The sequence below is a fragment of the Aythya marila genome (genome assembly GCF_965140915.1).
Source record: "Aythya marila genome assembly, chromosome: 7".
NCBI lineage: Eukaryota > Metazoa > Chordata > Aves > Anseriformes > Anatidae > Aythya > Aythya marila.
The window spans coordinates 21,873,660-21,890,109 of record NC_139048.1 but is presented as its reverse complement, the minus strand read 5'-3'; the positions used below and the strand labels follow the sequence as shown (position 1 = coordinate 21,890,109).

Sequence of the window (16,450 nt, the reverse complement as noted above, 5' to 3'; positions counted from 1 at the left end):
TCCCTGGAGCAGATCGAATTGGGTCAGCTGCCCTTATCATGACCTGCTCTTCATTGAGACATCTGCTCAGCACATCAGGTGGTGGGAGCTCACGATTCAGCAGGAAAACACAGGAGGACTTGAAGGTGGGAATGGTCTGCTCATTGCTACGCCATGTACTCAGCTCTATTATCAAAGTCAACTGACTGCACTAAATTAGATTTCCCAACTTACTTCTCAAATTTATTCTTTTCAACTCTGCCAAGAAAGGGATTAAACAAATCACCTATTCAGCCAGCTCTGAGACATGCTCAGAAATACTTCATTTCCTACAGTTCAATTTCATGGTTATCTTTTTAATGCCAATTATCATCCCAAGGCTAGCTTTTTCATTTGTGGGAAAAAAAAAAAAAAAACACTAATATGAGTGCGCATTACCTCCAGAAGTCACCACAATTTAGCACAAAAATAAAGTTACTAAAGATTCAAAGATTTCTCCTGCAGTTTTTTCAGAGCTGGACTTTCAAAAGGTAATCCTGCATTTTACTTGTACAATGCCCATTTTGTACAAATTTCCCACTGCCTTAAAAGACCTCAGGAGTGTGCACCATGTAAAAAAAAAAAAAAAAGCAGAGAGATGTTAAAAAAAAAAAAAAAAAAAAAAAAACAGATGCCCTCCGATCCTTGCAAGGCATACATGCCAGGAAACAAAAGACTGGCAAGGGGAGTAGGGTGTAAATCAGTTACTTGGATTTTTGCCCCCCAATAAACCACACTTCAAAGAGTTGCTTGTTCTCTCACAGAAATCAAACACATACAAAAGCTCTCAATTTCTTTCATTGCTTCATTTCAACTTCAAGTTCATTGCTATGGTAAGTTTTCAGCCTAAAACTTCATTAAAGCACAGCTGAGTCACAACATCTTTGATACTTTATGCTCTTAATTTGTATAATTTGCATTTTTGTGTAGAATCCACACCTACATAATTACACAATAGGACTAAAGAAAACTTCAGATAGGTATGCATTTTATATATGCACTTTAAGACAAAAATATGTTAAGTTCAAACAAATGGATAAAATAAGCCACAGAAATAAAGAAAGTAATGTTAATGACAGTTTCTGTGAGTTACCACCACCATCACCTATTCTTTGTCACATTCAGAACCAAACAGCATATATTATACCTAGTTTGCAAAGGGAAGCAGGTAGGCGCAATAAACATCAGAGCTGAAGGTCTTCCAACACCAAAAGATCCTAAAATACCAGTTCACAGAAGAGCCTGCACAGGCTGTAATATAATGTACATTACACACTAATACATCATAAATAATTCATTTTAATATACAGGGTGTCAGCTTATAAAAATCACATTTTAAATGCCCAAAAAACAGCTAAACAACTGCTAGATATGTAAACCAAATTGTACTGAACATTAGATAACACCTCGTTTATAGCTGAAGGTCAGTAAGCAAGATGTATTTTGATACTAATTTTTGTAGACATACACAGATCACAACAGAACTGTACTGGAATTGGGTTTGTATAGATCAGAATGTTTATGTACTTTCAAAAAACATTAAAACTGCTAAAATTCAGACAGTGCGTGTGGAAAAACATCTCTCATTTTACTTTGTGGTCTATTTCATTTTGAGTAGTATTTTGTATTGGACTTAATAACATTTCAGAATGACAGTGTGGTTATTCCGTTTGATTCACTGACAAGCTGTTTCAAAGTTTGGCAATTCTAGCATAGCACCATTTAAAAAAAAAAAAAAAAAAAAAATTATGAAGTACTGTTCAGAATGTTTTTTGTTGTTGTCATTAAAAATAAATAACAGTTTAAAGACTAATAGCAGTCAAAATGACCAAGTCTTTTTCGTTTTGACACTTTGAACACTAAAGCAAGACGCTTCAGAGAATCAAATATTTTACATTTCACATTGCTCATGTGAACTACTAGCCACAGTAAGCGGTGACATCTCTTCACTGGCAAGTAAGTCAACGTGTTTACTGTACTGTATGAAAGAACAAGCCTGTAAGAAGACAGAGACAGCTGAATAGTTAGAGTAATGCGAGACCATGATACGATCTACCTTCCAGTAACTTAATCACGCTTACCTTAAGATAAGTCATCCCTATAATCTCACTGTGTTCACTTCACTAGCTTAACGCTGAGAAAATCAGACTTTGGCACAGGGATACCTGCAGCCTAACTTGCATTGTAGATGTAAACAAAAGCAAAGGCAGGGGAATTGTGCCAGGTAGCGTTACATATAATTTAGTTACTTTTAAATCAGCTAGCTCTTTTTAAATATTCAGTTCAGAGATGCATGTGAAAGAACTCAGTTTTTCTAAAACCATTTCTCCATTAAGACTAGGAAAACACACTATTCACTTATGTTGTTTCATTTTATGCTCCTAATTACAGAGGATTTAGCATTAACACATAGGTCAGATAGGTAATGACAAATCCATTTTCTTTCTTCTCAGTTTGACAGCCAAAACCATCTAATCCCTGTATTACAAATTAAAAATACAGCTTCATTAAAAAAAAATAAAATACTTGTTTTAGAGGAGTGATTACTATATAAATATGTTAACACCAGCCAAATTCTGTGTGGAGAAGACAGACACGGGTCACGCTATTCCCAACAATGCTATTTTTCAGTAGTCTGTCAGCTTCATTGCTGTTATCTTCTTCAAAAAGCGTGAGGAAGAATTTAGGTTATGCTGAACTTTTTTTTTTTTTTCCCCCTAGGGATGAAACAAAGATGCCTGCTCAAAATGCCTAAATAAGGCTTGTTTCAATTTCTTATGACTCCAGTTGTAGTGGCTAAACTCACTAGAGTTTAGGTTACTTACTGTTCAGAAATATTTTGTTTGCTTTTTAATTTGTGTAAACTTCAGCTGGTTAATATAGCTGACCAGCAATGCAGCTCTAGCTTGGCCACAAAAATGCCAGCACAGAACAGCATTACTGCCAATTTATTAAATGAGTTTGCATATGCGAGTTAAACGCAGACAAGTTTTTATTCTGAGTGCAAACAGATCGGGTGTTACACTATTCTTTGTCTAGAGATTGCAGCTTATCCTTCTTTACAAGTATAACAAATAATATAAACACACTGCAAAACATCTGATATAATTTATATGAATTGCTTATACTACCTCAGGATTAAAACAATTAAAATAAAGAACATGGCATTTTTTAACTCTAGGTCAGTAGTTCCAACGTGGTTTGTGTCAGCAGCAAGCAAAGGGATGCATCATAGCTTCTCAGCAGCCAACAAATAGTTCTGCTGCACACACTCCTACTGGAAAACCTGACACATTACCATCATATATATTATACTTATTATGAACCCTCAACGTCAGTCTTAAGAGAGCCAAAAACCCAATCTTTAATCTTTAATCTAAACCAATCTTCTCCCTCATCCTCCAAGAGTCGTCACCTCAAGTCTGGTGGTCATTTTGAGCAAGGAAAATATGCACAGGGAATGCATTGCTAGTGCATGCACAGTTTTTATTATCCTATCAGACGTGTGTCAGTACAAGTTTTGTAGAAATTCCTTAGAGAGGACTGCCAGTTCCTGAACCAGCACTTAAGAAACAAGCACACCTCCCCTCAAAAGAAAAACAATCCTCATGTTTCACCTCCTGAATCCAAGTCCTGCCCTTAAACACAGAAACAGGTAGGGCTCACTTGGCAGCTCATTCATGACTGTCACTTGTTCCTACAACACACAAGTCAGTGATGACATACTCCACAGTGTTAACAAGAAACCATTATAAACCATTATAAACAAGTACTAGTTCACTCTATTATAAATTCCAGGTTAACAAAAACCAACAAATGCAACAGGTTATCATTCATGAATGCCATTGGTCATTCAAAATTCATGTTACTGAATCTTAAGTACCACATGAAGTATATTTCATTACTGGGACGTGGTTTTGCTTTCCATTTTTACAGTATTGCAATCCAAGCAGTCATGCATTGCTGCACAAGGTCCTTGCTTTCCGCATAAAGTGGTACCATTTAGCAGTGCTTATATCACATTTCTATAGTAACTTAACTATGTAAGTCTCCAGAATCTGCTAAATGTTGATCAAAGCCTGGTTGCTGTAAGCGATTAACAAGTCTCTTCCTTAATCCCTTACTCGCTTTAGTGAACTATAATGAAGTAAAACTGTACACATCCTAGAAAATGAGTACAGCATTACACACTTACATACAACTCACTAAGAAGAAAGAAAATGGTTTTAGTCTCATTTTAATACACATATACACACACCCTCCAATAAATAAATATTCAGAAAAAAACAAATCCTACCAAACAAAATAGCCAAACAAGATCACACACCAGAAACACAGCATAATAAACACTGTAGCGGACTGTACCAAAGGCCCATTTAGCAAAGTATCCCGTCTGCAAAAGCAGCTACAAATACAAGCCTTCTGTGGCTTAAGAACAGAGTAAGCATTTATCATACTTCCTTTGGGCACTCTCCCATTCTCCAACAATTTTCAGTTCTTAGGATTTCCTGTAGTTTGCCTATTTGGTATTCCACAATGAATTCATCTGAATACTTGCCTGTTATCCTCCAAACTTACATAAAGGAACTGTAATAGTACCTGACTCACATAAATAACCTCCCCCTGCTGTTGGTTTATGAACTATCTTAACACAATGCCCTCATCAAGTTCTTGCACTGGAAGAAAAGTAGAAACTTCACCTTCTCCATATTCAAGGTGTGAGATAGTAGCATATAGTGACATTTTAGCCTCTCATCCTTCACTGATAAACCTAACCGTTGGTTTACTTTGCGACCACTACTGAGCATATTAAGGGTGCTTTCACCAGCATATCTCAGAACCAGAACCTTGCTGTCATCATCAGTGACAGTCAGTTCAAAGCCAATCATCCTGTCAGAAGCAAGAGCTGCTGCTCTCCCACACACAGGTACCACTTCAGATATTTCAAAATTATTTCATCCACACTTAAATAACTTACTTTAATACGTTCCTGCTGTAATTTCTAAGTAACCTGTTAACTATTCTGCATAAGATTTTGGGTAAATCATCAAGTAGTTTCATCTCACTGTTCATTCTAGTTTCCAGGGCATTAGTGAACACTGTTAAAGGCACCAATACCAGCCCAGATCTTTAAAGCCCAACTAATTACATCCACTATTGCTAGGGTTAACCATGTAATTCTTCCTTTCATTTTCAATCTTCTCTTTTCCATTAAAGATCTTTTCTTATTACTGTGCCTACTTCACTTTCTTTAAAAGCCTTCAGACCGCTCCAAAAACTGCAGAAACCAATGTGTACTATACAACTTTGATTAGCCTTTTCCTGTTTGTAGTATTTCTAGACACCATGTATCTAAGACACCAAGAGGTGTCTTAGAACACAGAATTTCCCTCACCAGAAACACTTCAATCACCCAAAGCAAATACATACATCTATTTAGGACCTGCTAGTTCTCCTTCTTTGCACAGAAGTCCTTGTCATTTGCTCCATAGGCATGTGAAACCTATAGATTTCCTGCTCCCCAAATTCCCCTCAGCGGAAGCTTCTCAGGCAGTAGCAATGCCTTGATGGACATTCTGGATAGTCTCCAGTGAGCGATGGTAGCTCACTAATAACTTAGCTCATAAAATATCCTGAGTTGGAAGGGACCCACAAGAATCATTAAGACCAACTCTTGGCTCCACACACCACCACCCAAAAATCAGACCACGTATCTGAGAGTGACATCTAAATGCTTCTTAAACTCCAGCAGGTGCGATGCCATGACCACTGCCCTGGAGAGCCTGTCCCAGTGCCCGACCACCCTCTGGGAGCAGAACCTTTCCCCAACACCCAGCCTGACCCTTCCCTGTCCCAGCTCCATGCTGTCCCCTCAGGTCCTGTCACTGTCCCCAGAGAGCAGAGCTCAGCGCCTGCCCCTCCACTCCCCTCGTGAGGGAGCTGCAGGCCGCCATGAGGCCTCCCCTCAGCCTGCTGAACAAACCAAGGGACCTCAGCTGCTCCATATACATGGCTTTCTAGACCCTTTTCCATCTTTGTAGCTCTTCTCCAGACACGAATTGTTTTGTCTGCCACAACATAAGAACATCAGAATGCACACAGTGCTTGAGGTGAGGCTGAACCTCAGCAGTGCTGTGCCTGATGCACCCAGTACAAGGTTGGCCCTTTTGGCTGCCAGGGCACGCTGCCAATGGTGTTCAACTTGTTGTCATCCATAAGCCCCAGATCCCTTTCTGTGGGGGCTATCCAGCCTCCCATCCCTCCATCTAAACCTGTAGCCAGAGCTGCCCCATCCCAGTTGGGGAATCCAGCACTTGCTCTTCTTGAGCAAGTAGGTTGATAACTTCCCCATCCTCTCATCTGTCATAAGATCTCTAATTTATTTCACTTTTAAACTTGAACTATTTCAGTCTTCAACTTTTATAATTCATTATAGTATCTGGTCCTAGCCCTTCTTTAATTACTCATTGTGTCAACCTACAATGGAACATTTTTTTCATTGCTGTAGTGGAAGTTCCCTTCTAACTTCATCTTTGTTCTCCATTTTATTGTTTTTCCAATTGTCTGTTTTCTTTTTTTGAGTATCTGCTTATTTTGTTTTGGGTAATACAGTAAAATACAAATTCCTTCTGTACATATTAGAAAACATCAATGGACAGGTCACTGCCTTGAGTGTATAGAGCAAGGTCACTCCAGAGTGAAAGTCTGCCAGTTGGCAGTCCGAAGCTTGGCAATTCCACAAGAAGATGTGATCTACTATGTTTAAGATTTAAGACAACAGAACAAGAGTATCATTCATCCTTGACAGAGCCATGAAATTAAGAACGTCAGTCACTACTCTTCAAATGCCTCAGATTTTCACATGTATATGTGTTTGTGTTCCAAATTTTCCACAGTAATACCCCACATCAGCTGGCTCTACTGCCACCTTCACACTTCTCCATCAAGTTAACACAAGATTTGAGAACACATATCTCTGATACCATTAGGCAAAACAATGGCATATAGGTAGAGTGGTAGTGTGAGTCTGAAAAAAAAAAAAAAGTTTATTTTTAAAGGAAAACATACCACAGATATACAGAAATATAACAGGAAAAGTCCCTGTTGGCAGAAAGGTCATTTCTAAATGAAGGTCAAACTCAAGTTTCCAAAGAATTATTCAAATGAGAGCATTTTCTAGTATGTACAGCAAAAGTGTTTAACAATGACCCATCATTGGAACATGTTTTCAGTACCAACAGTAGAACATTTACAATAAAATGAGTTTACTTGATGAATGCTGGTGGCATATCCCTTTTCAAGATCTGGTCTTCTGTTGTCTGAACTGTCTCTTTTCCAACCTGCAGAAGAAAGAAATCATATGTAAGATTCGGAACATCAGTGCAAAGCCTGTAGGAATACAAATAGCAACAACAACTAAAGAAGGATTTGTGCTAGTGACACTTCCTTTCACTAAGTTAGTTGCTGCTGTATCTAGTTATGAGACCTTTATACCAAGTTGGCCTTATGTTTTAGAAATCATTCCTTGTCACTCACCAGCATCCCCAGTAAATTAACTGTCAGGGCACTCATCTCCAACAATGCTCCACAGAAACAATATTATTTGTTCACCACATTCATGTTAAAATATAAATCGCAATCAACTCTGCAGGCTTCCCTCCCTCCTGACCCAAGTGTCAGAAATCAAGTTCAAAGTTGGAAAAGATTGCCTTCATTTTGCTATTGAACTTGTCCACTCTATTAGAAAAATGTAGTTAATTACTGAGAACACACTCCACATCTCACATCATCCTTAGGCAGAAATAATTACAAAGAAGCTAATAAAGGGAGAGATAGAATAAGATCTGAGTTTTTCTACATACTAGCTCATGGTATACAATAGAAGCCTTTATAATTGGTAGCTGGCTCCCTGGACTCTGAGATCACCAACTTGACAAAATATTTCCAGCTCCTTTGTTCACTGTATTTTCCAGCTGAATAAGCCATTCATAAAGGCATCACAAAGCAGAAGGTCTTTAACCCAGACACTAGTGTGTGTCAAGAGCTGCCAGGCCTGCTCAAGCTAGACAAGATAGCACTGAAAAATCCTCAATCAGCTGGTGTTTAAAGGTTTGTTGTTTTTTTGACAGTTTCTAGTGTGCCAGCATGCTCAGCAGTTGGCAATTCCAGTGTTATACAGCCTTCTAGAAGCACCACTTGGCTGCACATTTACTCCATTTGCCAGGATTGCTGAATTGCTCTCTACCTACTTGTGTAGTTTTCAGAGGGGCTTTACAGACGTACCCTAACCCTAATACTCTATTTGGTTCAAATAGTAGAGTCAGCCTGGCCTACATTTAATATTTCTTAATTTAACTAGTGTTACGTTTGCAATTAGTCATGTAGATATTTTTAAGTGACAGAGAAAAGAACAGAAGACGTTAAAGGTTTTCAAATTTATACTAGGCTTCTGTCTCTATGCTGACTGTAGCTCACTAACAGCTGTACACCCCACTAGTACACAGTGCTGCGGTACTGCCATGACTCCAACTTGATGACAGTGCCTCAGGAGCACCCTTATGTCTCATTCTCCATTTCTTGGGGCAGGGTTACGTGACCCCCCCCCCCCAGACAGTACACCATTGTTCTATTTATTTCCATTGCACTTCATTTTTATTTTTTTAATATTCATTTGTGCGTGCATGATAGAAGAAACACCAAAAAGGAGTTATTTGAATAAACCCTGGATTACAATGATAGATTGTGCAGACAGGGAAGGCTGTCATGAGGTGAAGAAGAGTAATACTTCATTTCCAAGATCTAGTGGGGGTAAACCCATCGCCTTCAGAATTTGTCTTGCAGATGCACCAACCTGCACGTAGTTCAAAATTTTTATTTTTTATTTCCATACCAAGTATTTGAGGATATACTTTTTAAGGTATGAAATTCAGTTTGCAAGCAAGTAATGTAGATTTCACAGCTCTAATAACCAGTATTCAGCTTGCTATCTTTGATTGAACAGTCAGTCACAAACAACTAAGAAACAATTTCTATTTACATCACAATATGCTTTATTTAAATTAATACAGGTTTATTAGCCCAGTCTGAAAAGTCTCTTCTTTAAGAGAATATACTTAAGCTCAATATAGTTATAGACAATATAGACAAACACTTGATATATTTATATGTAAACACACAGGTATTCTTTGCTATGCCTAGCTAGAATCTTTAGTCTTCACATGAAAGTAACATAGAAGACCAGTCAGTTTCCATTTTGATTTTCTGTGGGGAGCTTTAACCTCAGAACTTTTGGAACAGAAACTGTCTTTGTCCTAGACTCCCAGAAGAGCCTATTTCTCTTCCAGTTCATCACAAAGCAGAAACTCACTCCTCCTGTATTCTTAGCACTATATAGCACACAGACAAGACGTGAGATTTTGGGCAGTTCCTACAAGGTCTCAATTTAAAAGGTCAATATTCCTAGAAAATACCATGAAAAGTAATTTCTGAAGTACCAACACTGCTCATACTCAATCTGTTTCAACATAAAACCCTGTGGTTCAATTGAAAGCATTCCATATTTATGTAGCTATTAACCTTTCCAGAAGCTCTTTGGATTTGTAACCAAGGTATGGAGACAGCATAACACAGCATACCGCATAGGATTTAACAGGCAAGTTCTCAAAACCTGAAGCCACATTCAAAGCTTAAAATACACAATCCCAGAAAGTTTTGTGTTTTCCTTTTCAGCTATGTGGCTAGGAGGATTTTTTACTTCTTGTTTCAATGAGATCCAGTTTCTTCAGACTGAACTTTATATGAACTGCATAGATTTCAGATGCACCAGTGTAACAGGATAGAGATTCACCACTCAGCTCCACCTTCTCCAAAGTCTAATGACAAAGGAATTAAAAGGGCAGGGGTTCTTCTTAAGATGTAATATCTATGCATTCCCTGTTTCAGACAGGAAGGTTTGTACAGCTTCATGCTAATAAAGAACAGTTACCTTGAGAACCTTATCCTGTTGAATAGGAATAGAAAAAGTGTGGGGGAAAAACAGGATTCAAACTCATGTTTCCGATATTCTTACTACCTAAAATAATCCTCCCTTAGCTGAGAGGCAGCACTCTCAACAGAACTTAAATTACCAGTTCTAAATAATGAATTGCTTATTACCCACTGCATCAAAACAACTTTGCAGTGGTTAACACAGTAACCAGACCTACACTTCTTCAATGTTTTTATCTGCACAGAGCAAGGGAAGTTCTCAAGAAGAAGTTATGAAGATAGTTTCACCGTTACAATTTCAACGCATCCATATTCATGTCAATACTCTGTGTGAAGTAGGGACTTCATAAGAGGAGCTTCATTTAAACTGAAATAAAGAATGAGCTACTTCCCTGCTACTTAACTACAGGTAACCTGAGACTGTCAAGCTCACAAGCCTAGAAATTTAATGAAAATCAGACACACGTGGCCACTGGAAGGCTTCTAGGGGCACAGCTAGACTAGAGGCACCGCTAGAAGGACCAGGAGGACATGAAGATGTCCTGCTGCTTTGGGATTTTAATTTTATTCATATATCTTATGCTTATCTATCATTGATTTGTAGTAGAATTTGTAGATCAGTATGCTTCCAGTTTCCTGCTCTGGAGTACTTTCTCCATGGAAAAGCAAGTAAAAAACTCTCTTGGGCCATGTTTTACAGCTTTTTGTCATGTTTGCTTCTGCTATAAGGAAACACAGGACAGGAAGATCCCAAAAGGTCCCTTTCCAATCTTCTTAGCATGTTGCATATAGCTAAGAACAGTTTTTCAGTAAGAAGGGGAAATAGTTTCAGCTTCTGTAATTCTTCAAGAGTTGGTTTGAACCACAACACAAGACACCACAAACATCCAGTAGTGCCTAGTTCTAGTTGTAGGAAGAATTTGAAGGACAAATGGCTTGTATGATATGAAAACCATGTTTATCATTAGAGTCCAAGGTTTGTCAGTCAGTCTTTGTGGGTTGGGGGAAACACAAAAGCAAAGATTCTCCTCAATGCCTACATTGACATTACCAAAAATTTGCCAAATGTTTGAAGTGAAACTCTTCTTACAGCTTTTATGTTAAACGCAGTTAAAAAGGATTAGGACATGTTAATTTCCATAATGTTACAGAAGCTCATTCAAAACCTCTGTCATTTTATCAAGGAGCCCAAGAATATTCCTGTGTCAACATGCAGTGAACACACACAGCCCTGGCTGTAACAGTAGCAGAGCCCCAAGTTTCTCTTGAGGACTAAGCTGCAGTAATAGTTTCGCTTGACAAATTCTGAGTGCTAATCAAATCATCTGGTCTGTATGCTGTAAAAGCAACTTCATCACAAGCCATCTCATTAAAATCCAGTTGCTGGTTTGTGCATTCTTCCATGTTCAGCAAGCCTCTAGGAAGCATAGTGTCAATGGGAGCATTTAATCTCACATCAGAAATTTGTTGCAAACCAGCACAGTTCCATGAAGTTCTCCACAACTTGTCAATTTCTTTAGATGTCTGTCCTGAAACAATGAACTCAGGTATTTGCTTCAACTCCACAAGGAAAACAGTTTCTACATTGCATATCTACTTCTGGAATTCTGCTAAAATGATCTATTATATCTTAAATAATTTCAAAGCAAAGTTGGCCAGTCCTTTTATCTCATCATACTTCTGTGAAGTAAAAACTGGCCTTGATTTCCAGACTATGAACAATCCATAAGGCAGGGAAGTGACACCACATTCATGCCTACTTGCTAGCACAGATTTTTGTTTTAGTCCAGAACAAAAACAACAACATGAACAGAGATAAATAAATTTCCCTGTGAAAGCACTCTGAATACAGCTTACAGACTCGGAGGCCTTACACATGATAATGTAAGAACACCGACAGCTGAAGCTAATGGTAACCAGTTGCATACTCTGTACCTTTCAGAGTTCATCCCTTCCCCCAAGGCTTGCCCTTGGAAGGCCAAAGCACATCCTTTATCTTCAAAAGAGTTCAGAGACAGTTTGTCTCACTGGACTCAAAGTGGCAAGGGTACAATAACTACTTCACAATTGTTCACTTTTCCCTTTGTGAAACCAGTCATTTGAGCCAAATTAATAGGGAAAGCCTTTGAGAAGGGGGAAGGGGCTCCAGCAGCAAAAAGAGAAGCAAAAGGTACTTAGCTCCGTTTTCCTTTATTGTTGTCAGCCACAGTATTTTCACTGCAAACCACATCCTGTTTTTATTTACAGTATCAAGCAGATCCAGTTGTTGGTATTTCACTTCATTTCATTCCAATCTTTTCAAGACAGCTGCTCAAGTGACTATTTTTAATCAGGCTCTGACCCCTAGCTACTGTCATGCACATGATAAGTGTTAGTAAAACCGAACTGCATGCATCCTGGAATAAGTGACTAAGCTTTGTGCTTTGCTATTAAATACAACAGCTTCAGGGTGCATCATTGCTTTTCTTGGTCCTCCCCAAATTTCACAAGTCATTCAAGAATTTGGATGAGATAACATTAACCACATCCAATTAAGGTTTGTTTTCTTGGGGGTTGTTTTTTTTTCTTCTTCTTTCTTCCTCTCCAACCAGTGAATGGAAGAGACAAGCAATCTTGAAAAATTTCATAAAAAAGAAGAGGGTTACATGTTATTCCTTTATTTAATCTTTCTCATCCCACATGATTGAAACAAGTGATTTGTAACTAAGAAAAGTTAACCTTTATTGTATCTAAACTACGCGGTATGCTTTTCCTTCAAAGGCTCCCTTGAAAGCATTGAATGAAGTCAGTTTCCAAATTCATCACTAGTCATCTCACATAGACTGATACATCACTTCAATCTGATAGTTTAGCACTGATTTAAGTAGCTTTATGTAAGTTTTTTCTACTTAATGTAGTGGAATAGAACAACACAATTAAAGGCTGAAATTTAAGTCTAAAGAAACAGCTTAATTCTTTTTTTTTTTTTTTTGCTTCCAATTTAAGACAACCTAACAATGCACATACTTGTGCATCTGTCAACAGGACTGCTCCTTTTTCCCTCCAACCTAGGCACAAACCTAAATAGACCAAATCAGAGCCTAGCTGCTTTGCCTCTCAGTTAATATGGATGCTATATATTGGCTCTGGGGTAATCATGAGAAAACCAAGAGACTGCATTCCAAGCATAGCAAGGCATAGTTTCAAAGTCCTCTGGCAATAAGTCAAGTAAATTAGAACACTCCAACCATCTGGTCCCTAAAACAGCAAGCTGACCTACCTATCTATACTGGAGATTAAGACAAATTCAGTTGGCTCGAGGCAAAGGAAATCCTGTTGTCCAAGTAAAATACATAACTATAGAACAAAAAACATATGGAAAACTGGAAGCAACATTATTTGGGTACCAAAGATACTTATTCATACTGTTAGTGTCTGCTTTGGTAATTCTAAGATACATAAAGTTGACATAAAGGAAACAAATGCACAGAATATGTGAGACTTTACAGAACTACACTAATTTCTGTTAAAAACTGCTTTAAGATACGCTGTAACTCCACTTAAATCTAGTAACATAAGTGAGCTTCAGGCACATACAAAACTCAGCTGGAGAAATAAGATACAGTAATCACCCTCTGGAAATGAAATTTGCAGCCAAATTAGCTACTTTTACCTTACAAGGAAGTCTATGGAAGGTTCCTCATACCATACAGCACACAGACTTCAAAAGCACTTCCAATTCATTCCTGCACACCCAGAGCTGTGAATCATCATGAAGTCTGAGCACCTCGTATGAATCCTGCTACAGAAGTACAGATTAGTACTGTCCTAAATGATAACAGATGATACCAGAGCTAAATTCTCTCCTTGTTCAGATGCCTGTCTGAACAGCAAACAACATGCACAACAGTGCTTTAAGTAACCCTGCATCTTCTAGTATCTACCAAAACCCTATCCAACATGCAGCTACGCAGTTTTCCCCCACAAGTAACTGAGATACATCCTGTCCTTCCTTTTAGTATAAACACTAAACCAAGTGTTCAGTCAAAGAGAAGTATCAAGAGATTTAAGAGATTTATCATCACCAACCAAGCCAAAATGCTTCACCACAAGAAGTTCATACGTATTTCAAGGGCATGAAAATTTTCCTTCCACATACTCACAGGTCACTCCTCTATCTCCCTTATAGATGACAATCAAAACTGGACTGAGACAGCCTCTAAAACAACCCGAACTGTGGCTTCACATAGGTAGTAATAGACTTACTAGATTCCCAGATTGTTTTTGCTACATCAGAATGCAGAGTTTGAGGTGGTCTTCATAAAAATCAGATCACACTGGTATTTCACTTATTTGTGTTGGCACAGAAAACATTCAAGGAACCAAAAGAGACAAATGAACACACTTATTTAGTGAATAATAAGTTTCAGAAGCAGAGAAGGTTCACCAAGTTTAAGACCTCCCACTACATAAAGTAGAAGGCACATGTCTACTATAAATGCCTTCATTTTGATATTCAGTTAAATTTAAGATCCACTTGTTACTTTCAATTTTATTTTTTTTTTTTTGAAGACAGATAATTTCACATGTATTGCTAGCTACATGAAGAAATTTCATGTAGCAAAACCAGAAGTGTAGGTTAGCTATCAGACTGAATTTTAGTATCTTCTGCTCATTAGATATAAGCTTGGTCAGTACTGCTTCCTTTCTGAACTCCCCCCATGAGCATCAGTGGTTCCTGAGTAAGACTTCCTATTTTCTTAGGGTTCAACACGGCCACAGTTCACTGCAAGAAGGTAGAGTTCTGCAGCACAAGAAAGGAAAAAGCTGATTCCTACAACACTTCTGATAGCAAACAAAAAGAGCATCCATTTTCAGACTTGAAGCCACAACAAAATGAGAATATAGATTCACTTCTAGCCTCTAACAGCAGTGATGCTTACCAGTACCAAGATAGCCAAACAAAACAATACTCACCATCCCACTATTTACATGACATTGTGTTTCAACTTACTCTAAACACCATTATTGACACAGCTACTGTCATAAAGCCACCTTTCAGTCCAACCAGTTCTGAAATTCTTACTATTCCCTCCCCAGCACTCACGGCTCTGTTCCAGGAACTTGTTCTCATATGCCTGTCAGATGATTGCTCATTTATCTGCATCTTTATTTCCAGCATTTACTTCCATGATCTTAACAGGCTACTAAAACTGGGTTTAAGGCTAAACAATGTAATGAAGTAGGGAAGGAACATGTAAGAGATACAGCTTTCACTTGTTTACTGAAGTCAACCTGCAAAGGCAGGAACTAAATAGAATTCAACTTTTACTTAGAAGTGCACAAGGAAACAATTTTCACTGGGTCCTTTCAATATTAAAAAAATATATTTCCCTATTTTAATACATACATGGTTGAAGAAACAGGCACTTATCTCACAATCTGGGATAAGTCCATAGTAAATATTTCTTCACCAGCAGAAGATACACTAACATAACATTTTACACTGATTTTTCATCTTCTGTAGTGATATTAGGCAATTTGTTTTTCATAAGAGGCTCATTTTTCTTGTGTAACAGTTGATTCCAGTGTAAAGTTAACGGCATAAATCATTGCTCAAATGTTTAACGTGATGCTTTGGTTAGCCACAACAGTATCTAGTTACATTAAATAGAATAAGGACTATAAATGGTGGGCTGTTTTCCAAGGGACAGAGCTCATTCACAGCACCCTTAAAACCTTACCCATGTCAGAAACTTGGTATTACATGATTCTTTTCCAAGTTGCTTTTGCCCCCATTGCTCACAGCCACTTATACCTGCTCTGCAATTAATTCAGTGTGTAGAATATGACTCACTTATGTGGGAATCACCACAAAGAATTTGCAAACAAAGCATCCTCTATCAGACTTCTGCCAACTGCATGCATGTTTTTAATAAAATCAGATAACGAAGTGTCTGATCTGACAACTGCTCTGCGTTAGATGAAACAAGAAAATTAGCATCAGCAAGAAACTCAAAGGTCACAATCAAGTACTTAAACAATGGAAGGAAACTAAAACACCTTTACCATTTCATATTATCTAATTGCTACCATGTTTAGTTATAGGTGGCAATTCTGTTTTTTAGAAGCTTACTCACACACAACCCAAACAATAGCACTTCATCTTTTTTTGAGGAAGTTGTTCTGAATTTAAAAGCAACAGAAAAGAACACCACTCTTCTCAGAAAACCACTATACTGGTGTGAAACAACAACTACACATTTCTGGGGCAGCTAGCAAGCCAAGAAAAACACCTGTTTGAGGAAAGGAACTGTTTAGCTATGAAATCAAAAACTATATCCTCTGAGTTTAGGAAACACCTCATACCCTACCAATGTCATGCTACATACAACACAGTAAATCAGCACGACAAAAATATTTGAAGCAAAAGCCACACGCAGGAGAGAGTTTGGCACCTTTTCTT

At 38.0% G+C, this 16,450-nt stretch overlaps 1 protein-coding gene across 4 annotated transcripts in view; it reads right to left on the bottom strand.

Annotated features, from left to right (window-relative positions):
• The window catches only part of VCL (vinculin), a 62,866-nt gene that overhangs the window by 34,377 nt on the left and 12,039 nt on the right, over nucleotides 1-16,450 (bottom strand). For all 4 annotated transcript variants that reach the window (XM_082764952.1, XM_082764951.1, XM_082764949.1 and 1 more), the window contains exon 2: nucleotides 7,288-7,358. In XM_082764952.1, coding sequence (XP_082621078.1) covers nucleotides 7,288-7,358 — 71 coding nt within the window. The remainder of the gene's footprint in view (nucleotides 1-7,287; nucleotides 7,359-16,450) is intronic.